Source organism: Salvelinus fontinalis, chromosome 5 (assembly GCF_029448725.1).
Source record: "Salvelinus fontinalis isolate EN_2023a chromosome 5, ASM2944872v1, whole genome shotgun sequence".
NCBI lineage: Eukaryota > Metazoa > Chordata > Actinopteri > Salmoniformes > Salmonidae > Salvelinus > Salvelinus fontinalis.
The window spans coordinates 65,702,733-65,728,917 of NC_074669.1; the positions used below are offsets into that span (position 1 = coordinate 65,702,733).

A 26,185-nucleotide genomic window follows, 5' to 3' on the forward strand; every position below is an offset into this window, starting at 1 on the left:
GTAGTGCACTACTTTCTCAGTGGTGAGCCGGCTCCCTATACCCCATGTAGTGCACTACTTTCTCAGTGGTGATCCGACTCAGAAATAAAACAGCAGACAGAAAGTACAGCAGTAGTGACATCAACGTGACACACACCAGGCTTGTGCAAACTACTATCTACGCATGTGTGTGTGTGGGGAGAGTGCAAACTATGTTTCCAGTGCATACCGGGTGTGTGTGTACCGTGGTTCACCAGTGTGTGTGTGTGTGTGTGTGTGTGTGTGTGTGTGTGTCCAGGGTCTCTAGGTATGACAGAGGGCCACAGCGGAGAAGCGGACCTCTCCCTCTGCTCTCTCCACAAAACCCCGACACACCCTGGCTGCATCCTGGGGAGAAAGAGAGGAGAGAGAATATGAAAGCACTAACTGCATCCTGGGGAGAAAGAGAGGAGAGAGAATATGAAAGCACTAACTGCATCCTGGGGAGAAAGAGAGGAGAGAGAATATGAAAGCACTAACTGCATCCTGGAGAGAGAGAGAGAGGAGAGGAGAGAGGATATGAAAGCACCAACTGCATCCTGGGGAGAAAGAGAGGAGAGAGGATATGAAAGCACCAACTGCATCCTGGGGAGAAAGAGAGGAGAGAGAATATGAAAGCACCAACTGTGGCTCTGGAGCGTTGGAGCTAATTTAATCAAATATTTAGCAGATTGCGGGTGTAGCGAAACGCAAGACGATCAGTTACCAGCAAACGCTAGACGATCAGCCCAGCTAGCACACAAACCTCTGGTCAAGTAAACAGGATACACTGGGAAGACGCAGTTAGCTCATTGGCAAGACGTCTGGCAGATGTAAAATGTCTCTATACTCCATTTTACATGGTTTAGATCAGGGGTGTCAAACATACGGCCCGCGGGCCGGAACCGGCCCCCAAGGAGGTTCGATCAGGCCCGCAGGATAATTTGAAAGTGGAAAAAAATGCATAAAAGACATGGAATTAATATTTTTAATTCGCTGCAATTCATGGATTATCCGCTAAGGGGCGCACTCTTTCCATCAGAGTAGAAGACAAGCCGCATCACTGAGACAGACTGAAAACAGCAGACGGTATCAATGCGCCATCTGCTGCTTGTTACGACGTTGTTAATACCTTGGTCTCTACCTCTCCGCTACACCCTCATTAGCCAAAATGTCGTTATCCAAACGGAGAAAAGTAGATAAGGAGTGTAGAATTTTCAAAGAAAAATGGACCACGTCCTATTTATTTACAGAGATGCACGGAAAACCTTCGTGCTTGGTGTGTTTGCAACAAGTTTCGGTATTGAAGGAATATAATATTCGACGCCACTACGAGACTCATCACAGCGAAAAATATGACGGCTTGCAAGGACAACTGAGAAGAGATAAGATTAACGAATTGCTGGCGGGTCTGAGGAAACAGCAGTCAACTTTCATCCAGAGCCGAGAAGTCAGTGAAGCAGCGGTAAAAGCCAGCTACCTAATTGCTAGCGAAATAGCATTAGCATCGAAGCCGTATTCCGACGGTGACTTTGTTAAACGATGCATGATGAAGGCGGCTGAACTTGTATGTCCCGAGAAGCGACAAGCTTTTGCCAATATTAGCCTGACGAGGAATACTATAGCAGAGAGGATTTCGGAACTATCGGCAGATTTAGACAGTCAATTGAAACAGAGAGTCAAGTCATTTATTGCATTTTCCGTGGCAATTGACGAGAGCACTGACATCACAGACGTGGCCCAACTGGCCATATTTATTCGAGGAGTTGATGAGACATTGACTGTTACTGAAGAGTTTCTTGAGTTGGTGCCAATGATGGACACCACAACAGCCGAGGACATTTTCGGCTCTGTCGTTGCTGCATTGGACAGAGTTGGAGTGGACTGGTCCCGCGCTGTCAGCCTGGCTACAGACGGCGCGCCATCCATGGTCGGAAAGAAAGCAGGTGTCGCGACAAAGTTCAAAGACAAAGTACAAGCCCTTAATGGAGGAGATCGTTTCTGGACATTTCACTGTATTTTGCACCAGGAGGCATTGTGTTGCAAGTCGCTGAAAATGGACCACGTCATGGAGGTGGTTGTTCGCACTGTAAATTTCATCCGGTCCAGAGGTCTGAACCATCGTCAGTTTGACAAACTTCTCAGCGACAGCAACATTACCCACAGCCTGCCATACCACACTGAAGTGAGATGGTTAAGCCGAGGCGCTGTGCTGAGGCATTTCTTTGATCTACGAGAGGAAATCGGACAGTTCATGGAGAAAAAAGGAAAACCGGTGTTGGAATTACAATCTCAGGAATGGCTACGGGACCTTGCATTCTTGGTTGATATTACTGAACACTTGAACAATCTGAACAAAATGTTGCAAGGCCGCAAAAAAGTTGTCACACAGTTTTCTGACAACATACATGCATTTAAGTTGAAGCTGACTTTGTGGGAGATGCAACTGGCAAATGGCAACCCTGCTCATTTCCCCTGTCTGAGAGATGTGTGTGTGACCAGACCTGATGCGGACATGAAACGGTACAAAGACAAAATTGCAGGACTACTGCGGGAGTTTGAGAAACGTTTTCAGGTATTTGGTGAACTTGAGACAGAATTTTCAGTTTTTCGCTCACCTTTCACAGTTAAAGCTTCTGATCTGCCGGTCGAAATTCAGCTAGAGATAATTGATTTGCAGTGTGATGCAGATTTGAAGGGCAAATTTGCCTCTGTAGGTCTGGACAGATTTTATCAGTATCTACTACCAGGGTACCCCAAATTAACAGCCCTGGCTGCTAAAATTTTGTGCATGTTTGGGACAATCTACCTTTGTGAACAAATTTTCTCAGTGATGAATATCAATAAAACAAAAATGCGTTCAAGGCTCACAAACAAGCACTTAAATGACATTCTGAAAGTGACAGCTAGTCAGGACATGACACCTGGTGTTGATGCACTTGTACAGGCCAAAAGATGCCAAGTTTCAGGAACAAATACAAGTCCAGACTAGACTAACACCTTTAAAATGCTGCCTTAGATACTGTTTGCATTGAAAGAATACAGCTCTGTGAAGATGAATCCTTACTGTGGTGATTTAAAAAATGTGCACTTTAATGTTAGTCAGCAGCTTCAAAACAAAAGTTGTGTGATGGAATTCTACTGTTCATACAACTCCATAAATTTTCAGTATGTATTGTATGTGTATGTATGTTTCATGTATGAAGTTTACAGATTTACAGGACAGGCGAACACTTTCTTCATTACACATTTAAAATCACTCCTTAGTTTGTAAGGTGTACGCAGGGATTACATTTAGATTTTATATGCGTATGTGTAAGTGGTTTAAAAATTCCTTTCTTTAAAAGTCTCATTTAATCTTAAAGTGCATTACTATATTTTTCAGTACCAATTAAAGTTTTGTGCCTTTGTACAATCAGTGGGATCAGTTGCAATGCATATTTGTGAATGATAAAAGTAAATTGCACATTTGTCTAAGGAAATATGAGGTGTTTCATGAAATGTTTTGTAAAAGGATAGTTCATTAAATTTCAATATTTTCCTAATGTTCTTGTGCTTCTTTACACCAAAACAAAGGAAAGACATGATATTTTGGTTATTTATAGCAGAGTATGGTATAATTTTAATGGTCCGGCCCACTTGACATCTCCCTAGGCCGTATGTGGCCCACGATGCGAAATGAGTTTGACACCCCTGGTTTAGATGTTGGCCAGGCATCAACATTATGTTCTGATGTCTCAGGGTGACGTCTTCCCAATGTACACATCCTCTCCTCATTACATATTCCTGACGCTTTCTACAGGCTTCACCTGCATAGCTCTACAGGCCTGCTAGCTAGCCTTTTAGGTTCCCACATCTCCAAGTTGGCTAAACACAGAAAGCTAGCTAGCCTTTTAGGTTCCCACATCTCCAAGTTGGCTAAACACAGAAAGCTAGCTAGCCTTTTAGGTTCCCACATCTCCAAGTTGGCTAAACACAAAGCTAGCTAGCCTTTTAGGTTCCCACATCTCCAAGTTGGCTAAACACAGAAAGCTAGCTAGCCTTCTAGGTTCCCACATCTCCAATATGGCTAAACACAAAGCTAGCTAGCCTTCTAGGTTCCCACATCTCCAATATGGCTAAACACAAAGCTAGCTAGCCTTTTAGGTTCCCACATCTCCAATATGGCTAAACAGAAAACTAGCTAGCCTTTTAGGTTCCCACATCTCCAAGTTGGCTAAACACAAAGCTAGCTAGCCTTTTAGGTTCCCACATCTCCAAGTTGGCTAAACACAGAAAGCTAGCTAGCCTTTTAGGTTCCCACATCTCCAATATGGCTAAACACAAAGCTAGCTAGCCTTTTAGGTTCCCACATCTCCAATATGGCTAAACACAAAGCTAGCTAGCCTTTTAGGTTCCCACATCTCCAAGTTGGCTAAACACAAAGCTAGCTAGCCTTTTAGGTTCCCACATCTCCAAGTTGGCTAAACACAGAAAGCTAGCTAGCCTTTTAGGTTCCCACATCTCCAAGTTGGCTAAACACAAAGCTAGCTAGCCTTTTAGGTTCCCACATCTCCAAGTTGGCTAAACACAGAAAGCTAGCTAGCCTTTTAGGTTCCCACATCTCCAAGTTGGCTAAACACAGAAAGCTAGCTAGCCTTCTAGGTTCCCACATCTCCAATATGGCTAAACACAAAGCTAGCTAGCCTTCTAGGTTCCCACATCTCCAATATGGCTAAACACAAAGCTAGCTAGCCTTTTAGGTTCCCACATCTCCAATATGGCTAAACAGAAAACTAGCTAGCCTTTTAGGTTCCCACATCTCCAAGTTGGCTAAACACAAAGCTAGCTAGCCTTTTAGGTTCCCACATCTCCAAGTTGGCTAAACACAGAAAGCTAGCTAGCCTTTTAGGTTCCCACATCTCCAATATGGCTAAACACAAAGCTAGCTAGCCTTTTAGGTTCCCACATCTCCAATATGGCTAAACACAAAGCTAGCTAGCCTTTTAGGTTCCCACATCTCCAAGTTGGCTAAACACAAAGCTAGCTAGCCTTTTAGGTTCCCACATCTCCAAGTTGGCTAAACACAGAAAGCTAGCTAGCCTTTTAGGTTCCCACATCTCCAAGTTGGCTAAACACAGAAAGCTAGCTAGCCTTTTAGGTTCCCACATCTCCAAGTTGGCTAAACACAGAAAGCTAGCTAGCCTTTTAGGTTCCCACATCTCCAAGTTGGCTAAACACAAAGCTAGCTAGCCTTTTAGGTTCCCACATCTCCAAGTTGGCTAAACACAAAGCTAGCTAGCCTTTTAGGTTCCCACATCTCTATGTGAAATAATCAGATTCATAAATAATAAGCCCTGTAAAATATGGTTCTACTTGCCATTGTAACCTACAACATCCCAGTTTAACATACAGCTTGGATGTATTCACTCCCATATCAGCAATAGGACGTCACGGTCGCAGAGAAAAGCACATCGCAGCTGGTTTTACCAACAGCCTGGAATCCCTAGTTGAACCTCTAAACAAAACACATCGCAGCTGGTTTTACCAACAGCCTGGAATCCCTAGTTGAACCTCTAAACAAAACACATCGCAGCTGGTTTTACCAACAGCCTGGAATCCCTAGTTGAACCTCTAAACAAAACACATTTCTGGGAGGATTCTAATAAGGTTACAATGTTGTTTAGTTTTTATTGTTTGAACATTTGTTAAGATTACATTTGCTTATGAACGCAAAATAGGACCCGGTCATGCCTAGTCTATAGATCAGATCAAGGAGCCAATCGAGCGCCAATGCCTCCTCGCTGTCCCCACAACGATGGAAGGGACGACGCGGCGCGTTCCAGTCTTGAGGCACGGGAGTACGTTGAACGTCGGAGCGCACTACAAGGAGCCGCACCTTTTGTGACGAAAAACGACACCGTGCTCTGTAGGGTTCGTAGGGTATAAAATCTGCCTTTACAGCTTGATACGTCGGCTGGGATTAGACGAATGGAAGGTTTGATACGTCGGCTGGGATTAGACGAATGGAGGGTTTGATACGTGGGCTGGGATTAGACGAATGGAATGTTTGATACGTGGGCTGGGATTAGACGAATGGAAGGTTTGATACGTGGGCTGGGATTAGACGAATGGAAGGTTTGATACGTCGGCTGGGATTAGACGAATGGAATGTTTGATACGTGGGCTGGGATTAGACGAATGGAAGGTTTGATAGGTCGGCTGGGATTAGACGAATGGAAGGTTTGATAGGTCGGCTGGGATTAGACGAACGGAAGGTTTGATACGTGGGCTGGGATTAGACGAATGGAAGGTTTGATACGTCGGCTGGGATTAGACGAATGGAAGAGGAACGTACCTTGATGAAGGAGTCATCCTTGGTGGTTCCATGGTTCACCGGTCCCTCCATCCTACCATCTACACAACAAAATCAGACCGTGTGTAAATACACACCTGGGGAGACGGGGGCCGGGAAACACTGGGGAGACGGGGGCCGGGAAACACTGGGGAGACGGGGGCCGGGAAACACTGGGGAGACGGGGGCCGGGAAACACTGGGATTCAGCCACACACTCACCTAGCTCATAAAGCTGTCCTTTCACATTGACGAAGGTGATAAAATGGAAGCTCACGTTATCTGCCTCCACCTGAAAGACAGAAAGAGTTAGAGGGTTGGAGAGAAAGAGAGAGGGAGGGAGAGTATAAAAGATGACATGATACATTATAACATCTGAGGTAGTCCTTATTTTGCATTCTGTGTTCTCACCCTGCACTGGCCCTGGGCTGCCACCTCATCATGAGCGTCTCTGATGGCCTGCAAGACACAGCAATATATACACACATTTAAACAAATATGAAGACATACAGGTATCTACATTAAACATACAATGCATTAGGAAAGTATTCAGACCCCCGGACTTTTTCCACACTGTTACATTACAGCCTTGTTCTAAAATGGATTAAATTGTTTTTTCCCTTCATCAATCTATACACAATACCCCATATTGACATCACAATACCCCATATTGACATCACAATACCCCATATTGACAAAGCGAAAACAGGTTTAGACATTTTTGCTAATTTCTAAAAAATATATAATACCTTATTTACATCAGTATTCAGACCCTTAGCCAGGAGACTCGAAATGCAGCTCAGGTGTATTCGGTTTCCATTGATCCTTAAAATATTTCTATAACTTGGAGTCCACCAGTATTCAGACCACCTGTGGTCAATTCATTTGACAGGCGCTGGAAAGGCACACACCTGTCCAAGGTCCCAGAGTTTATATTTAACTAGTCGGTTTAGAACAAATTCTTATTTACAATGACCGCCTACCGGGGAACAGTGGGCTAACTGCCTTGTTCAGGGGCAGAACGACATTTCTACCTTGTCAGCTCAGGGATTCGATCTAGCAACCTTTCGGATACTGGCCCAACGCTCTAACCACGAGGCTACCTGCCGCCCCGACAGTGTCAGAGCAAAAACCAAGCCATGAGGTGGAAGGAATTGTCTGAGACAGGATTGTGTCGAGGCACAGATCTGGGGAAGGGTACCAAGACATTTCTGCAGCATTGAAGGTCCTCAAGAACACATTGGCCTCCATTCTTAAATGGAAGAAGTTTGGAACCACCAAGACTCTTCCTAAAGCTGGACGCCCGGCCAAACTGAGCAATTGGGGAGAAGGGCCTTGGTCAGGGAGGTGACCAAGAACCTGATGGTCACTGACAGAGCTCCAGAGTTCCTCTGTAGAGATGGGAGAACTTTCCAGAAGGACAACCCTCTGCAGCACTCCTCCAATCAGGCCTTTATGGGAGTGGCCAGGGGGAAGCCTCTCCACCAATCAGACCTTTATGGTAGAGTGGCCAGAGGGAAGCCTCTCCACCAATCAGGCCTTTCTGGTAGAGTGGCCAGAGGGAAGCCTCTCCACCAATCAGGCCTTTATGGTAGAGTGGCCAGAGGGAAGCCTCTCCACCAATCAGGCCTTTATGGTAGAGTGGCCAGAGGGAAGCCTCTCCACCAATCAGGCCTTTATGGTAGAGTGGCCAGAGGGAAGCCTCTCCACCAATCAGGCCTTTATGGTAGAGTGGCCAGAGGGAAGCCTCTCCACCAATCAGGCCTTTATGGTAGAGTGGCCAGAGGGAAGCCTCTCCACCAATCAGGCCTTTATGGTAGAGTGGCCAGAGGGAAGCCTCACAACCAATCAGGCCTTTATGGTAGAGTGGCCAGAGGGAAGCCTCTCCACCAATCAGGCCTTTATGGTAGAGTGGCCAGAGGGAAGCCTCTCCACCAATCAGGCCTTTATGGTAGTGGCCAGAGGGAAGCCTCTCCACCAATCAGGCCTTTATGGTAGAGTGGCCAGAGGGAAGCCTCTCCACCAATCAGGCCTTTATGGTAGTGGCCAGAGGGAAGCCTCTCCTCAGTAAAAGGCATATGACAGCCCGCTTGGAGTTTGCTAAAAGGCACCTAAAGGACCCTCAGACCATGAGAAACAAGATTCTCTGGCCTGAATGCCAAGCGTCAGGTTTCTCGAGGAAACCTGGCACCATCCCTAAAGTGATGCATGGTGGTGGCAGCCTCATGCTGTAGGGATGTTTTTCAGCGGCAGGGACTGGGAGACTAGTCAGGATCGAGGCAAAGATGAACAGAGTAAAATATAGAGAGATCCTTGATGAAAACCTGCTCCAGAGCACTCAGGACCTCAGACTGGGGTGAAGGTTCACCTTCCAACAGGACAATGACCCTAAGCACACAGCCAGTTTATTTTTTCTATATTAGCAAAAAAGTCTAAACTTATTTTTGCTTTGTCATTATGGGGGATTGTGTGTAGATTGAGGGGAAAAAACGATTTAATCAATTTTAAAATAAGACTAACGTAACAAAATGTGGAAAAAGTCAAGGGGTCTGAATACCTGTATGTAGACATATACAGGCAACAGGTATCTACACAGGTATATACATTAAACATATGAATATATATGAAACATTTAGACAAATACCTCCACCGATACACTGAATATACTACGTATTAAGAACCCCTTCTGCCCACAGAACAGCTTCAACTTGTCAGGGCCTCTACAAGGAGTCAATAGTGTTCCACGGGGCCTCTACAAGGAGTCAGTAGTGTTCCACGGGGCCTCTACAAGGAGTCAGTAGTGTTCCACGGGGCCTCTACAAGGAGTCAGTAGTGTTCCACGGGGCCTCTACAAGGAGTCAGTAGTGTTCCACGGGGCCTCTACAAGGAGTCAGTAGTGTTCCACGGGGCCTCTACAAGGAGTCAGTAGTGTTCCACGGGGCCTCTACAAGGAGTCAGTAGTGTTCCACGGGGCCTCTACAAGGAGTCAGTAGTGTTCCACGGGGCCTCTACAAGGAGTCAGTAGTGTTCCACGGGGCCTCTACAAGGAGTCAGTAGTGTTCCACGGGGCCTCTACAAGGAGTCAGTAGTGTTCCACGGGGCCTCTACAAGGAGTCAGTAGTGTTCCACGGGGCCTCTACAAGGAGTCAGTAGTGTTCCACGGGGCCTCTACAAGGAGTCAGTAGTGTTCCACGGGGCCTCTACAAGGAGTCAGTAGTGTTCCACGGGGCCTCTACAAGGAGTCAGTAGTGTTCCACGGGGCCTCTACAAGGAGTCAGTAGTGTTCCACGGGGCCTCTACAAGGAGTCAGTAGTGTTCCACGGGGCCTCTACAAGGAGTCAGTAGTGTTCCACGGGGCCTCTACAAGGAGTCAGTAGTGTTCCACGGGGCCTCTACAAGGAGTCAATAGTGTTCCACGGGGCCTCTACAAGGAGTCAGTAGTGTTCCACGGGGCCTCTACAAGGAGTCAGTAGTGTTCCACGGGGCCTCTACAAGGAGTCAGTAGTGTTCCACGGGGCCTCTACAAGGAGTCAGTAGTGTTCCACGGGGCCTCTACAAGGAGTCAGTAGTGTTCCACGGGGCCTCTACAAGGAGTCAGTAGTGTTCCACGGGGCCTCTACAAGGAGTCAGTAGTGTTCCACGGGGCCTCTACAAGGAGTCAGTAGTGTTCCACGGGGCCTCTACAAGGAGTCAGTAGTGTTCCACGGGGCAGGGCCTCTACAAGGAGTCAGTAGTGTTCCACGGGGCAGGGCCTCTACAAGGAGTCAGTAGTGTTCCACGGGGCCTCTACAAGGAGTCAGTAGTGTTCCACGGGGCCTCTACAAGGAGTCAATAGTGTTCCACGGGGCCTCTACAAGGAGTCAGTAGTGTTCCACGGGGCAGGGCCTCTACAAGGAGTCAATAGTGTTCCACGGGGCCTCTACAAGGAGTCAGTAGTGTTCCACGGGGCCTCTACAAGGAGTCAGTAGTGTTCCACGGGGCCTCTACAAGGAGTCAGTAGTGTTCCACGGGGCCTCTACAAGGAGTCAAGTGTTCCACGGGGCCTCTACAAGGAGTCAAGTGTTCCACGGGGCCTCTACAAGGAGTCAAGTGTTCCACGGGGCCTCTACAAGGAGTCAAGTGTTCCACGGGGCCTCTACAAGGAGTCAAGTGTTCCACGGGGCCTCTACAAGGAGTCAAGTGTTCCACGGGGCCTCTACAAGGAGTCAAGTGTTCCACGGGGCCTCTACAAGGAGTCAAGTGTTCCACGGGGCCTCTACAAGGAGTCAGTAGTGTTCCACGGGGCCTCTACAAGGAGTCAAGTGTTCCACGGGGCCTCTACAAGGAGTCAAGTGTTCCACGGGGCCTCTACAAGGAGTCAAGTGTTCCACGGGGCCTCTACAAGGAGTCAAGTGTTCCACGGGGCCTCTACAAGGAGTCAAGTGTTCCACGGGGCCTCTACAAGGAGTCAAGTGTTCCACGGGGCCTCTACAAGGAGTCAAGTGTTCCACGGGGCCTCTACAAGGAGTCAAGTGTTCCACGGGGCCTCTACAAGGAGTCAAGTGTTCCACGGGGCCTCTACAAGGAGTCAAGTGTTCCACGGGGCCTCTACAAGGAGTCAAGTGTTCCACGGGGCCTCTACAAGGAGTCAAGTGTTCCACGGGGCCTCTACAAGGAGTCAATAGTGTTCCACGGGGCCTCTACAAGGAGTCAATAGTGTTCCACGGGGCCTCTACAAGGAGTCAATAGTGTTCCACGGGGCCTCTACAAGGAGTCAGTAGTGTTCCACGGGGCCTCTACAAGGAGTCAGTAGTGTTCCACGGGGCCTCTACAAGGAGTCAGTAGTGTTCCACGGGGCCTCTACAAGGAGTCAGTAGTGTTCCACGGGGCCTCTACAAGGAGTCAAGTGTTCCACGGGGCCTCTACAAGGAGTCAAGTGTTCCACGGGGCCTCTACAAGGAGTCAAGTGTTCCACGGGGCCTCTACAAGGAGTCAAGTGTTCCACGGGGCCTCTACAAGGAGTCAAGTGTTCCACGGGGCCTCTACAAGGAGTCAAGTGTTCCACGGGGCCTCTACAAGGAGTCAAGTGTTCCACGGGGCCTCTACAAGGAGTCAAGTGTTCCACGGGGCCTCTACAAGGAGTCAAGTGTTCCACGGGGCCTCTACAAGGAGTCAAGTGTTCCACGGGGCCTCTACAAGGAGTCAAGTGTTCCACGGGGCCTCTACAAGGAGTCAAGTGTTCCACGGGGCCTCTACAAGGAGTCAAGTGTTCCACGGGGCCTCTACAAGGAGTCAAGTGTTCCACGGGGCCTCTACAAGGAGTCAAGTGTTCCACGGGGCCTCTACAAGGAGTCAAGTGTTCCACGGGGCCTCTACAAGGAGTCAGTAGTGTTCCACGGGGCCTCTACAAGGAGTCAGTAGTGTTCCACGGGGCCTCTACAAGGAGTCAGTAGTGTTCCACGGGGCCTCTACAAGGAGTCAGTAGTGTTCCACGGGGCCTCTACAAGGAGTCAGTAGTGTTCCACGGGGCCTCTACAAGGAGTCAGTAGTGTTCCACGGGGCCTCTACAAGGAGTCAGTAGTGTTCCACGGGGCCTCTACAAGGAGTCAGTAGTGTTCCACGGGGCCTCTACAAGGAGTCAGTAGTGTTCCACGGGGCCTCTACAAGGAGTCAGTAGTGTTCCACGGGGCCTCTACAAGGAGTCAGTAGTGTTCCACGGGGCCTCTACAAGGAGTCAGTAGTGTTCCACGGGGCCTCTACAAGGAGTCAGTAGTGTTCCACGGGGCCTCTACAAGGAGTCAGTAGTGTTCCACGGGGCCTCTACAAGGAGTCAGTAGTGTTCCACGGGGCCTCTACAAGGAGTCAGTAGTGTTCCACGGGGCCTCTACAAGGAGTCAGTAGTGTTCCACGGGGCCTCTACAAGGAGTCAGTAGTGTTCCACGGGGCCTCTACAAGGAGTCAGTAGTGTTCCACGGGGCCTCTACAAGGAGTCAGTAGTGTTCCACGGGGCCTCTACAAGGAGTCAGTAGTGTTCCACGGGGCCTCTACAAGGAGTCAGTAGTGTTCCACGGGGCCTCTACAAGGAGTCAGTAGTGTTCCACGGGGCCTCTACAAGGAGTCAGTAGTGTTCCACGGGGCCTCTACAAGGAGTCAGTAGTGATCCACGGGGCCTCTACAAGGAGTCAGTAGTGTTCCACGGGGCCTCTACAAGGAGTCAGTAGTGTTCCACGGGGCCTCTACAAGGAGTCAGTAGTGTTCCACGGGGCCTCTACAAGGAGTCAGTAGTGTTCCACGGGGCCTCTACAAGGAGTCAGTAGTGTTCCACGGGGCCTCTACAAGGAGTCAGTAGTGTTCCACGGGGCCTCTACAAGGAGTCAGTAGTGTTCCACGGGGCCTCTACAAGGAGTCAGTAGTGTTCCACGGGGCCTCTACAAGGAGTCAGTAGTGTTCCACGGGGCCTCTACAAGGAGTCAGTAGTGATCCACGGGGCCTCTACAAGGAGTCAGTAGTGATCCACGGGGCCTCTACAAGGAGTCAGTAGTGTTCCACGGGGCCTCTACAAGGAGTCAGTAGTGTTCCACGGGGCCTCTACAAGGAGTCAGTAGTGTTCCACAGGGCAGGGCCTCTACAAGGAGTCAGTAGTGTTCCACGGGGCCTCTACAAGGAGTCAGTAGTGTTCCACAGGGCAGGGCCTCTACAAGGAGTCAGTAGTGTTCCACGGGGCCTCTACAAGGAGTCAGTAGTGTTCCACGGGGCAGGGCCTCTACAAGGAGTCAGTAGTGTTCCACGGGGCCTCTACAAGGAGTCAGTAGTGTTCCACGGGGCCTCTACAAGGAGTCAGTAGTGTTCCACGGGGCCTCTACAAGGAGTCAGTAGTGTTCCACGGGGCCTCTACAAGGAGTCAGTAGTGTTCCACGGGGCCTCTACAAGGAGTCAGTAGTGTTCCACGGGGCCTCTACAAGGAGTCAGTAGTGTTCCACGGGGCCTCTACAAGGAGTCAGTAGTGTTCCACGGGGCAGGGCCTCTACAAGGAGTCAGTAGTGTTCCACGGGGCAGGGCCTCTACAAGGAGTCAGTAGTGTTCCACAGGGCCTCTACAAGGAGTCAGTAGTGTTCCACAGGGCCTCTACAAGGAGTCAGTAGTGTTCCACGGGGCCTCTACAAGGAGTCAGTAGTGTTCCACGGGGCCTCTACAAGGAGTCAGTAGTGTTCCACGGGGCCTCTACAAGGAGTCAGTAGTGTTCCACGGGGCCTCTACAAGGAGTCAGTAGTGTTCCACGGGGCCTCTACAAGGAGTCAGTAGTGTTCCACAGGGATGGTGGCCCATGTTGACTCCAATGCTTCCCACAGTTGTGTCACGTTAGCTGGATGTCCTTTGGGTGGTGGCCCATTCTTGATACACACAGGAAACTTGAGCGTGAAAAATAAATAAAATCTACAGTTCTTGACACATACCGGTGCACCTGGCATCTACCATACCCTGTTCAAAAGGCACTTACACATTTTTTGTCTTGCCCATTCACCCTCTGAATGGCACACACACAATCCATGTCTCAATTGTCTAAAGGCTTAGAAATCCTTATTTAACCCGTCTCCCTTCATCTACACTGAAGTGGATTTAACAAGTGACATCAATAAGGGATCATAGCTTCCACTTGATCAATCTGTCAGGGAAAGACCTGTTTTTAATGTTTTGTCCATTCAGTGAACATTAAAGCATATTCATAAATATATCTACACTAAGACTAAACATAGATATCTACAAATTAAACATGTATTAGATCTACACATATTAACCTATATAATGTAAATATAAACATGTATTCCTATACGTTACAACACCGTATTGATCTGTGAAGCCATGCATCTCATAACCCCAGCAGCTCTCTGCTGTCCTCTAGTGGCCAAGACGACAACTGCAGCTTCATGTCTGATGTGAGCTCGACTTACAAAAACAGTTTGAACGTTCCAGCGGCAAGATTGAAAACCAAGTCTCCAAATAAACCGCCAACCCGTAACTTCAGCAACAGAATTACACCGTGACTTGAAGTTTTCATATCGCCATGAAGTACCGTGTCTTAGCGGTAAAACGCCGTAAAAAGTCGATGCTTACAAACCTCTTAAGGATCTGCCCCTTTCAATTTATGCCTAAAATTGCCCAAATCTAACTGCCTGTAGCTCAGGCCCTGAAGGAAGGACATGCATATTCTTGGTACCATTTGAAAGGAAACACTTGGTAGTTTGTAGAAATGTGAAATTAATGTAGGAGAATAGAACAATAGATCTGATAAAAGATAATTCAAAGAAAAAAAAAACGTATTTTTTTTGTACCATCACGGTAGCTGTGAACATTCTAAATGTTTAGTCCCAGTGTCTGTTGACATGTTAGTCGTCACGGTAGCTGTGAACATTCTAAATGTTTAGTCCCCAGTGTCTGTTGACATGTTAGTCGTCACGGTAGCTGTGAACATTCTAAATGTTTAGTCCCCAGTGTCTGTTGACATGTTAGTCGTCACGGTAGCTGTGAACATTCTAAATGTTTAGTCCCCAGTGCCTGTTGACATGTTAGTCGTCACGGTAGCTGTGAACATTCTAAATGTTTAGTCCCCAGTGCCTGTTGACATGTTAGTCGTCACGGTAGCTGTGAACATTCTAAATGTTTAGTCCCCAGTGTCTGTTGACATGTTAGTCGTCACGGTAGCTGTGAACATTCTAAATGTTTAGTCCCCAGTGTCTGTTGACATGTTAGTCGTCACGGTAGCTGTGAACATTCTAAATGTTTAGTCCCCAGTGTCTGTTGACATGTTAGTCGTCACGGTAGCTGTGACCATTCTAAATGTTTAGTCCCCAGTGTCTGTTGACATGTTAGTCGTCACGGTAGCTGTGAACATTCTAATTGTTTAGTCCCCAGTGTCTGTTGACATGTTAGTCGTCACGGTAGCTGTGAACATTCTAAATGTTTAGTCCCCAGTGCCTGTTGACATGTTAGTCGTCACGGTAGCTGTGAACATTCTAAATGTTTAGTCCCAGTGTCTGTTGACATGTTAGTCGTCACGGTAGCTGTGAACATTCTAAATGTTTAGTCCCCAGTGTCTGTTGACATGTTAGTCGTCACGGTAGCTGTGAACATTCTAAATGTTTAGTCCCCAGTGTCTGTTGACATGTTGGTCGTCACGGTAGCTGTGAACATTCTAAATGTTTAGTCCCCAGTGTCTGTTGACATGTTAGTCGTCACGGTAGCTGTGAACATTCTAAATGTTTAGTCCCCAGTGTCTGTTGACATGTTAGTCGTCACGGTAGCTGTGAACATTCTAAATGTTTAGTCCCCAGTGTCTGTTGACATGTTAGTCGTCACGGTAGCTGTGAACATTCTAAATGTTTAGTCCCCAGTGCCTGTTGACATGTTAGTCGTCACGGTAGCTGTGAACATTCTAAATGTTTAGTCCCCAGTGTCTGTTGACATGTTAGTCGTCACGGTAGCTGTGACCATTCTAAATGTTTAGTCCCCAGTGTCTGTTGACATGTTAGTCGTCACGGTAGCTGTGAACATTCTAAATGTTTAGTCCCCAGTGTCTGTTGACATGTTAGTCGTCACGGTAGCTGTGAACATTCTAAATGTTTAGTCCCCAGTGTCTGTTGACATGTTAGTCGTCACGGTAGCGGTGAACATTCTAAATGTTTAGTCCCCAGTGTCTGTTGACATGTTGGTCGTCATGGTTGCTTCTACGGCACTAACCTGCTGAGCACCTTAGAGGCTCCGCCAAAACAACGTATTTGATTGGTTTGACGTGTTGGGAGGCGTGGCTGATTTACACCGGGTTCCAACCGCTCTTTAGCGTATTTCTGACATGTATCTTCCCAGGCATCCAGTTTTACAGAAGCCTGGTTCGCCACGAGGATAGACGTGAGGTGTCCCCCAATAATATCTACCTTCTCCTGAAGTATGGACTCGTTCACTACAGATCTAGAATTAGTGAAGGAAGCTTTGGCTAGAGGACGTTGCCACCATAGTCCAACGCGAGGAAGTTTCCACCGTAGAACAAGTACACACTTTGGAAGGAAGAAGCGGTAATTGGGACATAGCCAAGGTGTGTGTATATATATATATATATCACTGTGAATGTGTGTTACCTGGTTGTTCTCCAGGTGTGTGTGTGTGTGTGTCACCTGGTTGTTCTCCAGGTGTGTGTGTGTGTTACCTGGTTGTTCTCCAGGTGTGTGTGTGTGTGTTACCTGGTTGTTCTCCAGGTGTGTGTGTGTTACCTGGTTGTTCTCCAGGTGTGTGGCTCGCTGGGCGGGGGTCATGTTAGCCGTCTCATCTAGAAACTTCTTCAGAGCAGAGTCATCATCTGGCACAGAGACAGTGCTGTTACACACTGGTCTGACTCTGGCTTCCCTGCTACTAACTAAAACTACACACTGGTCTGGATCTGGCTTCCCTGCTACTAACTACACACTGGTCTGGATCTGGCTTCCCTGCTACTAACTAAAACTACACACTGGTCTGGATCTGGCTTCCCTACTACTAACTAAAACTACACACTGGTCTGGATCTGGCTTCCCTGCTACTAACTAAAACTACACACTGGTCTGGATCTGGCTTCCCTGCTACTAACTACACACTGGTCTGGATCTGGCTTCCCTACTACTAACTAAACACTGGTCTGGATCTGGCTTCCCTACTACTAACTAAAACTACACACTGGTCTGGATCTGGCTTCCCTACTACTAACTAAAACTACACACTGGTCTGAATCTGGCTCCCTGCTACTAACTAAAACTACACACTGGTCTGAATCTGGCTTCCCTGCTACTAACTAAAACTACACACTGGTCTGAATCTGGCTTCCCTGCTACTAACTAAAACTACACACTGGTCTGAATCTGGCTTCCCTGCTACTAACTACACACTGGTCTGGATCTGGCTTCCCTGCTACTAACTAAAACTACACACTGGTCTGGATCTGGCTTCCCTACTACTAACTAAAACTACACACTGGTCTGAATCTGGCTTCCCTGCTACTAACTAAAACTACACACTGGTCTGAATCTGGCTTCCCTGCTACTAACTAAAACTACACACTGGTCTGGATCTGGCTTCCCTGCTACTAACTAAAACTACACACTGGTCTGGATCTGGCTTCCCTGCTACTAACTAAAACTACACACTGGTCTGGATCTGGCTTCCCTGCTACTAACTAAAACTATACACTGGTCTGGATCTGGCTTCCCTGCTACTAACTAAAACTACACACTGGTCTGAATCTGGCTTCCCTGCTACTAACTAAAACTACACACTGGTCTGAATCTGGCTTCCCTGCTACTAACTAAAACTACACACTGGTCTGGATCTGGCTTCCCTGCTACTAACTAAAACTACACACTGGTCTGAACCTGGCTTCCCTACTAACTAAAACTACACACTGGTCTGGATCTGGCTTCCCTACTACTAACTAAAACTACACACTGGTCTGAATCTGGCTTCCCTGCTACTAACTAAAATTACACACTGGTCTGAATCTGGCTTCCCTGCTACTAACTAAAACTACACACTGGTCTGGATCTGGCTTCCCTGCTACTAACTAAAACTACACACTGGTCTGGATCTGGCTTCCCTGCTACTAACTAAAACTACACACTGGTCTGGATCTGGCTTCCCTGCTACTAACTAAAACTACACACTGGTCTGGATCTGGCTTCCCTGCTACTAACTAAAACTACACACTGGTCTGAATCTGGCTTCCCTGCTACTAACTAAAACTACACACTGGTCTGGATCTGGCTTCCCTGCTACTAACTAAAACTACACACTGGTCTGAACCTGGCTTCCCTACTAACTAAAACTACACACTGGTCTGGATCTGGCTTCCCTACTACTAACTAAAACTACACACTGGTCTGAATCTGGCTTCCCTGCTACTAACTAAAATTACACACTGGTCTGAATCTGGCTTCCCTGCTACTAACTAAAACTACACACTGGTCTGGATCTGGCTTCCCTGCTACTAACTAAAACTACACACTGGTCTGGATCTGGCTTCCCTGCTACTAACTAAAACTACACACTGGTCTGGATCTGGCTTCCCTGCTACTAACTAAAACTACACACTGGTCTGGATCTGGCTTCCCTGCTACTAACTAAAACTACACACTGGTCTGAATCTGGCTTCCCTGCTACTAACTAAAACTACACACTGGTCTGGATCTGGCTTCCCTGCTACTAACTAAAACTACACACTGGTCTGAATCTGGCTTCCCTGCTACTAACTAAAACTACACACTGGTCTGGATCTGGCTTCCCTCCTACTAACTAAAACTACACACTGGTCTGGATCTGGCTTCACTGCTACTAACTACACACTGGTCTGGATCTGGCTTCCCTACTACTAACTAAACACTGGTCTGGATCTGGCTTCCCTACTACTAACTAAAACTACACACTGGTCTGGATCTGGCTTCCCTCCTACTAACTAAAACTACACACTGGTCTGGATCTGGCTTCCCTACTACTAACTAACACTACACACTGGTCTGGATCTGGCTTCCCTGCTACTAACTAAAACTACACACTGGTCTGAATCTGGCTCCCTGCTACTAACTAAAACTACACACTGGTCTGAATCTGGCTTCCCTGCTACTAACTAAAACTACACACGGGTCTGAATCTGGCTTCCCTGCTACTAACTAAAACTACACACTGGTCTGAATCTGGCTTCCCTGCTACTAACTAAAACTACACACTGGTCTGGATCTGGCTTCCCTGCTACTAACTAAAACTACACACTGGTCTGACTCTGGCTTCCCTGCTACTAACTAAAACTACACACTGGTCTGAATCTGGCTTCCCTACTACTAACTAAAACTACACACTGGTCTGAACCTGGCTTACCTACTACTACACACTGGCCGTGTCTGAATCAGCCCACTATTCTGAACGCAAGTATGGGTATTCGACATCCCCCCCTCCATCTTGGCTCCATGCAGGGCCAGTTTCTACTCACCATACTCTATGTGGGTGAGGTTGTTGGCGACTGCGTGCAGCAGAGCCACGGTGCCACAGGAGTTGACCACCGTCTGTTTCAGGAAGTAGAGGTCAGTTTCCCCCGACACCTTCCCAGCCTGCTGCTGCCGGAACGACTCGTGCTGAAACGCACGCCGTTATCATCAACATCATGCTACATCAGAGTCTCTCAAACTCGGTCCTGGGACCCCAAGGGTGAGGTTTAGCGTCCCGGGACCCCCAAGGGCTACACATTTTGGGTTTTGCCCCTAGTACTACACAGCAGATTCAAATAATCAACTCAAGCTACCAGAGAAACAAAACTCAAATGTGCATCACCTCGGAGACCCCAGAACAGAGTTTGGGAAATGCTGCTCCACATCACTGCACTACAAATTTCCAACGCATCAATGAAGATATTACTAGATCAATGATTACCTGTTGTGTCAGGGGGAAGAGCAGCATGAGGGCGCAGCTGGGAGAAGGTACTGAAGACACGCCCTCATCCTCCAGCCCCAACACATCCACGAAGCGCCAGCTACCACACACCCCCAGCCCACTGAGCACCTGCAACACACAGCGCAGTCAAACATTAACAGGAAGGTTCCCTATCAGTCTCTGCAGACCAACCAGAACAGAGCTCAACATGCCAGATTAGACCAACCAGAACAGAGCTCAACATGCCAGATTAGACCAACCAGACCAGAGCTCAACATGCCAGATTAGACCAACCAGAACAGAGCTCAACACGCTAGATTAGACCAACCAGACCAGAGCTCAACATGCCAGATTGACCAACCAGACCAGAGCTCAACACGCTAGATTAGACCAACCAGAACAGAGCTCAACACGCTAGATTAGACCAACCAGAACAGAGCTCAACATGCCAGATTAGACCAACCAGACCATCTAGAACAGAGCTCTACAGGCCAGATTAGACCAACCAGAACAGAGCTCAACAGGCCAGATTAGACCAACCAGAACAGCTCAACATGCTAGATTAGAACCAGAACAGAGCTCAACACGCTAGATTAGACCAACCAGAACAGAGCTCAACATGCCAGATTAGACCAACCAGACCATCTAGAACAGAGCTCAACAGGCCAGATTAGACCAACCAGAACAGAGCTCAACACGCCAGATTAGACCAACCAGAACAGATCTCAACATGCCAGATTAGACCAACCAGAACAGAGCTCAACATGCTAGATTAGACCAACCAGAACAGAGCTCAACATGCTAAATTAGACCAACCAGAACAGAGCTCAACACGCTAAATTAGACCAACCAGAACAGAGCTCAACACGCTAGATTAGACCAACCAGACCAGAGCTCAACATGCCAGATTAGACCAACCAGAACAGAGCTCAACATGCCAGATTAGACCAACCAGACCAGAGCTCAACATGCCAGATTAGACCAACCAGAACAGAGCTCAACACGCTAGATTAGACCAACCAGACCAGAGCTCAACATGCCAGATTAGACCAACCAGAACAGAGCTCAACACGCTAGATTAGACCAACCAGACCAGAGCTCAACATGCCAGATTAGACCAACCAGAACAGAGCTCAACACGCTAGATTAGACCAACCAGACCAGAGCTCAACATGCCAGATTAGACCAACCAGAACAGAGCTCAACACGCTAGATTAGACCAACCAGAACAGAGCTCAACATGCCAGATTAGACCAACCAGACCATCTAGAACAGAGCTCTACAGGCCAGATTAGACCAACCAGAACAGAGCTCAACAGGCCAGATTAGACCAACCAGAACAGCTCAACATGCTAGATTAGAACCAGAACAGAGCTCAACACGCTAGATTAGACCAACCAGAACAGAGCTCAACATGCCAGATTAGACCAACCAGACCATCTAGAACAGAGCTCAACAGGCCAGATTAGACCAACCAGAACAGAGCTCAACACGCCAGATTAGACCAACCAGAACAGATCTCAACATGCCAGATTAGACCAACCAGAACAGAGCTCAACATGCTAGATTAGACCAACCAGAACAGAGCTCAACATGCTAAATTAGACCAACCAGAACAGAGCTCAACACGCTAGATTAGACCAACCAGACCAGAGCTCAACATGCCAGATTAGACCAACCAGAACAGAGCTCAACACGCTAGATTAGACCAACCAGACCAGAGCTCAACATGCCAGATTAGACCAACCAGAACAGAGCTCAACACGCTAGATTAGACCAACCAGAGCTCAACATGCCAGATTAGACCAACCAGAGCTCAACATGCCAGATTAGACCAACCAGAACAGAGCTCAACACGCTAGATTAGACCAACAGAACAGAGCTCAACATGCCAGATTAGACCAACAGAACAGAGCTCAACATGCCAGATTAGACCAACCAGAGCTCAACATGCCAGATTAGACCAACCAGAGCTCAACATGCCAGATTAGACCAACCAGAACAGAGCTCAACATGCCAGATTAGACCAACAGAACAGAGCTCAACATGCCAGATTAGACCAACAGAACAGAGCTCAACACGCCAGATTAGACCAACCAGAACAGAGCTCAACATGCCAGATTAGACCAACCAGAGCTCAACATGCCAGATTAGACCAACCAGAACAGAGCTCAACATGCCAGATTAGACCAACCAGAACAGAGCTCAACATGCCAGATTAGACCAACCAGAACAGAGCTCAACATGCCAGATTAGACCAACCAGACCAGAGCTCAACATGCCAGATTAGACCAACCAGAACAGAGCTCAACATGCCAGATTAGACCAACCAGAACAGAGCTCAACATGCCAGATTAGACCAACCAGAACAGAGCTCAACATGCTAGATTAGACCAACCAGAACAGAGCTCAACATGCTAGATTAGACCAACCAGAAAAGAGCTCAACATGCTAGATTAGACCAACCAGAACAGAGCTCAACATGCTAGATTAGACCAACCGGAACAGAGCTCAACATGCTAGATTAGACCAACCGGAACAGAGCTCAACATGCCAGATTAGACCAACCAGAACAGAGCTCAACATGCTAGATTAGACCAACCGGAACAGAGCTCAACATGCCAGATTAGACCAACCAGAACAGAGCTCAACATGCCAGATTAGACCAACCAGACCAGAGCTCAACATGCCAGATTAGACCAACCAGACCAGAGCTCAACATGCCAGATTAGACCAACCAGAACAGAGCTCAACACGCTAGATTAGACCAACCAGACCAGAGCTCAACATGCCAGAATAGACCAACCAGAACAGAGCTCAACATGCCAGATTAGACCAACCAGAACAGAGCTCAACATGCCAGATTAGACCAACCAGACCATCTAGAACAGAGCTCAACAGGCCAGATTAGACCAACCAGAACAGAGCTCAACACGCTAGATTAGACCAACCAGAACAGAGCTCAACATGCTAGATTAGACAAACCAGAACAGAGCTCAACATGCCAGATTAGACCAACCAGAACAGAGCTCAACACGCCAGATTAGACAAACCAGAACAGAGCTCAACACGCCAGATTAGACCAACCAGAACAGAGCTCAACATGCCAGATTAGACCAACCAGAACAGAGCTCAACATGCCAGATTAGACCAACCAGAACAGAGCTAAACATGCCAGATTAGACCAACCAGAACAGAGCTCAACATGCCAGATTAGACCAACCAGAACAGAGCTCAACACGCCAGATTAGACCAACCAGAACAGAGCTCAACATGCCAGATTAGACCAACCAGAACAGAGCTCAACATGCCAGATTAGACCAACCAGAACAGAGCTCAACACGCCAGATTAGACCAACCAGAACAGAGCTCAACACGCTAGATTAGACCAACCAGAACAGAGCTCAACACGCTAGATTAGACCAACCAGAACAGAGCTCAACATGCTAGATTAGACAAACCAGAACAGAGCTCAACATGCCAGATTAGACCAACCAGAACAGAGCTCAACATGCTAGATTAGACAAACCAGAACAGAGCTCAACACGCCAGATTAGACCAACCAGAACAGAGCTCAACATGCCAGATTAGACCAACCAGAACAGAGCTCAACATGCCAGATTAGACCAACCAGAACAGAGCTCAACATGCCAGATTAGACCAACCAGAACAGAGCTCAACATGCCAGATTAGACCAACCAGAACAGAGCTCAACACGCCAGATTAGACCAACCAGAACAGAGCTCAACATGCCAGATTAGACCAACCAGAACAGAGCTCAACATGCCAGATTAGACCAACCAGAACAGAGCTCAACACGCCAGATTAGACCAACCAGAACAGAGCTCAACATGCCAGATTAGACCAACCAGAACAGAGCTCAACACGCCAGATTAGACCAACCAGAACATTTAGAACAGTGTGTCTGGAACTCACCCAGTCAATGACAACACTCTACTCTGTCTATATACAGTAGAATGTAGGCCTAAAGCTTTAAGTTCCTCTGCGTACACATTACTGACAATCTGAAATGGTCCACCCACACAGACAGTGTGGTGAAGAAGGCGCAACAGAGCCTCTTCAACCTCAGGAGGCTGAAGAAATTTGGCTTGGCCCCTAAAATCCTAAAACGTTTACAGATGCACAGTTGAGAGCATCCTGTCGGGCTGCATCACCACCTGGTACAGCAACTGCAGGGCTCTCCAGAGGGTGGTGAGGTCTGCCCAACGCATCACCACGGGAAAACTACCTGCCCTCCAGGACACCTACACCACCCGATGTCACAGGAAGGCCATAAAGATCATCAAGGACAACAACCACCCGTGCCACTGCCTGTTCACCCCGCTACCATCCAGAAGGCGAGGTCAGTACAGGTGCATCAAAGCTGGAACCGAGAGACTGAAAAACAGCTTCTATCTCAAGGCCATCAGACTGTTAAATAGCCATCACTAGCCGGCTACCACCTGGTTACTCAACCCTGCACCTTAGAGGCTGCTGCCCTCTATACATAGACATGGAATTACTGGCTGCTTTAATAAGGAATCACTAGTCACTTTAATAATGTTTACATACTGCTTTACTCATCTCATATGTATATACTGTATTCTATTCTACTGTATTATAGTCAATGCCACCCGACATTGCTCATCCTAATATTTATATATTTCTTAATTCCATTATTTTACTTTTAGATGGGTGAATTGTTAGATATTACTGCACTGTTGGATGTAGGAACACAAGCATTTCGCTACACCGCAGTAAGTGCTAAATATGTGTATGTGACCAATAAAATGTGATTTACAGAGCAGTTAAATGTCCTCAGAAGAGAGGGTAGAACTCGGAGATGGTTTGTTGAGGCCGACTTGAAACTCCATGGTAATGGAGACTAAATGTCCATGATGACTCGGCAGAACAGGCCTCGTACATCAATAATATTACAATCACTACGCAAATCTTCGCTGTTTTAACGTCTTTATCAGAACATTAATACCGCACGGCTGCCTGTCCCAAATGAATAGCGATTAACTTCAAATCAGGCCCAGAGACAAATTGATCTTTAGTCTCCCTCTCCATCCTTCCATCAGACCACACCCTGTATCCTAGACACTGGGTGGGGCACCAGGCGCAGCGTGCAGAGATGCTACCGGGGAGACGGACGGTAGTCTACTAGGGCTAGGCTATATTCTAACGGCAGTTTAATCTTGTGTACCTCTGTCGGCGCTGCAGTTCAGATGATAATCTGATCATAACGTCCATCTCTTAACTCCAGACCGAGCCAGGTCCATAACAACCCACCTGTTGGTTACAATGTCCTGCTGTCTGGTTGTAACGTCACATACACACACCTGTCATCATATCGGTTATGACTCAGCGATATTAAATACACACCTTGTTCAGCATCTGAAACAGACACAAAGAGAAAGGGAGGAGACATCATTTAGACAGACAACGAGAGACCGTTAGAACCGAGCAGGTGCGTTGTTTTAAGTCTGTCTTTTTGACAGACGTATTAAAACAACATATTCATGATGATGATTCTCTACCTCCGGGTTAATCTCCATTGGTTGCCACTCCATCCTGTTCGGTAAGGTTCGGTCCCGTATGTCGGTCTGTTGTCAAATCTGCTCTGCTGCAACCAGCTGCTGTTTTGGGGCGATATGATCACACCGCGACCGTCCACCCGCTTCATATGCTGCCAGTCACATTCCATTGTGCCGTTCGGCGGGGGGTGGACGAGAACCGGAGAAAAAGCCAATAGATCCTCCCGTAGCCTCGCCTCGTTTGTAAACAAGACAATAGATATTACAGTGAAGTATTGGAGGTGGAGTGAGAGAGAGAGAGGTGTGTGTGAGGTGTTCTGTGTAGTTAGTTTTAACGAACAGTCTAGAAGGTGGACTGGTCCAAGCCCGACAACAGTGGACGCTTCAGTAGCGCAGCGGAGAGTCTGGAGGGTAATGGGCGCGTTCGAGCAGATCACTTTGGTCAGATGGTCAAGTCTTTCGTATGTTGCGTTAGGGGGGATAGAAATGGACCAGACTTGTGCCTACACGATGGCCGTGTTCGAGAGGATCAACACGACTGTCGACTGACTGATCTACAAATCACTTTACATCATAAATGATGACTCATTATTTATAGATCAGTCAGTCACAATGTACCCATGATACATTGCGTTTTTTTGATCCTCTCGAACACAGCCGATCGCTGCACGAACTTTATACAAATCATGTGATCGAAAGTCATGATGTTTTTGACTGCAGACAACTGATTCTGTAGTTGCTCTTTACCATAGAGCGTGAAAAAGGTTGTATTAGCTTGGGCAGCCCCATTGAGGGCTTCCACTATTTAAATGTAGCCAACAGAGGAGGCTGGTGGGAGGAGCTATAGGAGGACGGGCTCATTGTAATGGCTGGAATGGAACTAATGGAACAGAATCAAA

General features: G+C 47.6%; 1 protein-coding gene across 1 annotated transcript; it reads right to left on the reverse strand.

Annotated features, from left to right (window-relative positions):
* Nucleotides 1-88: 88 nt before the first annotated feature.
* LOC129856043 (ubiquitin carboxyl-terminal hydrolase isozyme L1-like) lies at nucleotides 89-25,956 on the reverse strand. The gene is made up of 9 exons (XM_055924178.1): nucleotides 25,290-25,956; nucleotides 25,135-25,146; nucleotides 19,747-19,875; nucleotides 19,310-19,451; nucleotides 16,572-16,657; nucleotides 6,742-6,789; nucleotides 6,553-6,622; nucleotides 6,335-6,393; nucleotides 89-366 (listed from the first exon to the last, which is right to left on the reverse strand). Exons 1-9 carry the CDS (start codon nucleotides 25,320-25,322, stop codon nucleotides 283-285), a joined length of 663 nt encoding a protein of 220 aa, XP_055780153.1. The 5' UTR covers nucleotides 25,323-25,956; the 3' UTR covers nucleotides 89-282.
* Nucleotides 25,957-26,185: the final 229 nt, after the last annotated feature.

What these genes read in the sequence shown, in the direction of transcription:
- LOC129856043 (XM_055924178.1), bottom strand. Translation starts at nt 25,322, where the DNA reads ATGGAGTGGCAACCAATGGAGATTAACCCGGAG. An exon ending in TCTTCCCCCTGACACAACAG is followed by an intron (nt 19,452 to 19,746) that starts GTAATCATTGAT and finishes CGTGCGTTTCAG; the next exon opens with CACGAGTCGTTCCGGCAGCA. An exon ending in CACACCTGGAGAACAACCAG is followed by an intron (nt 6,790 to 16,571) that starts GTAACACACACA and finishes TGTGTCTTGCAG; the next exon opens with GCCATCAGAGACGCTCATGA.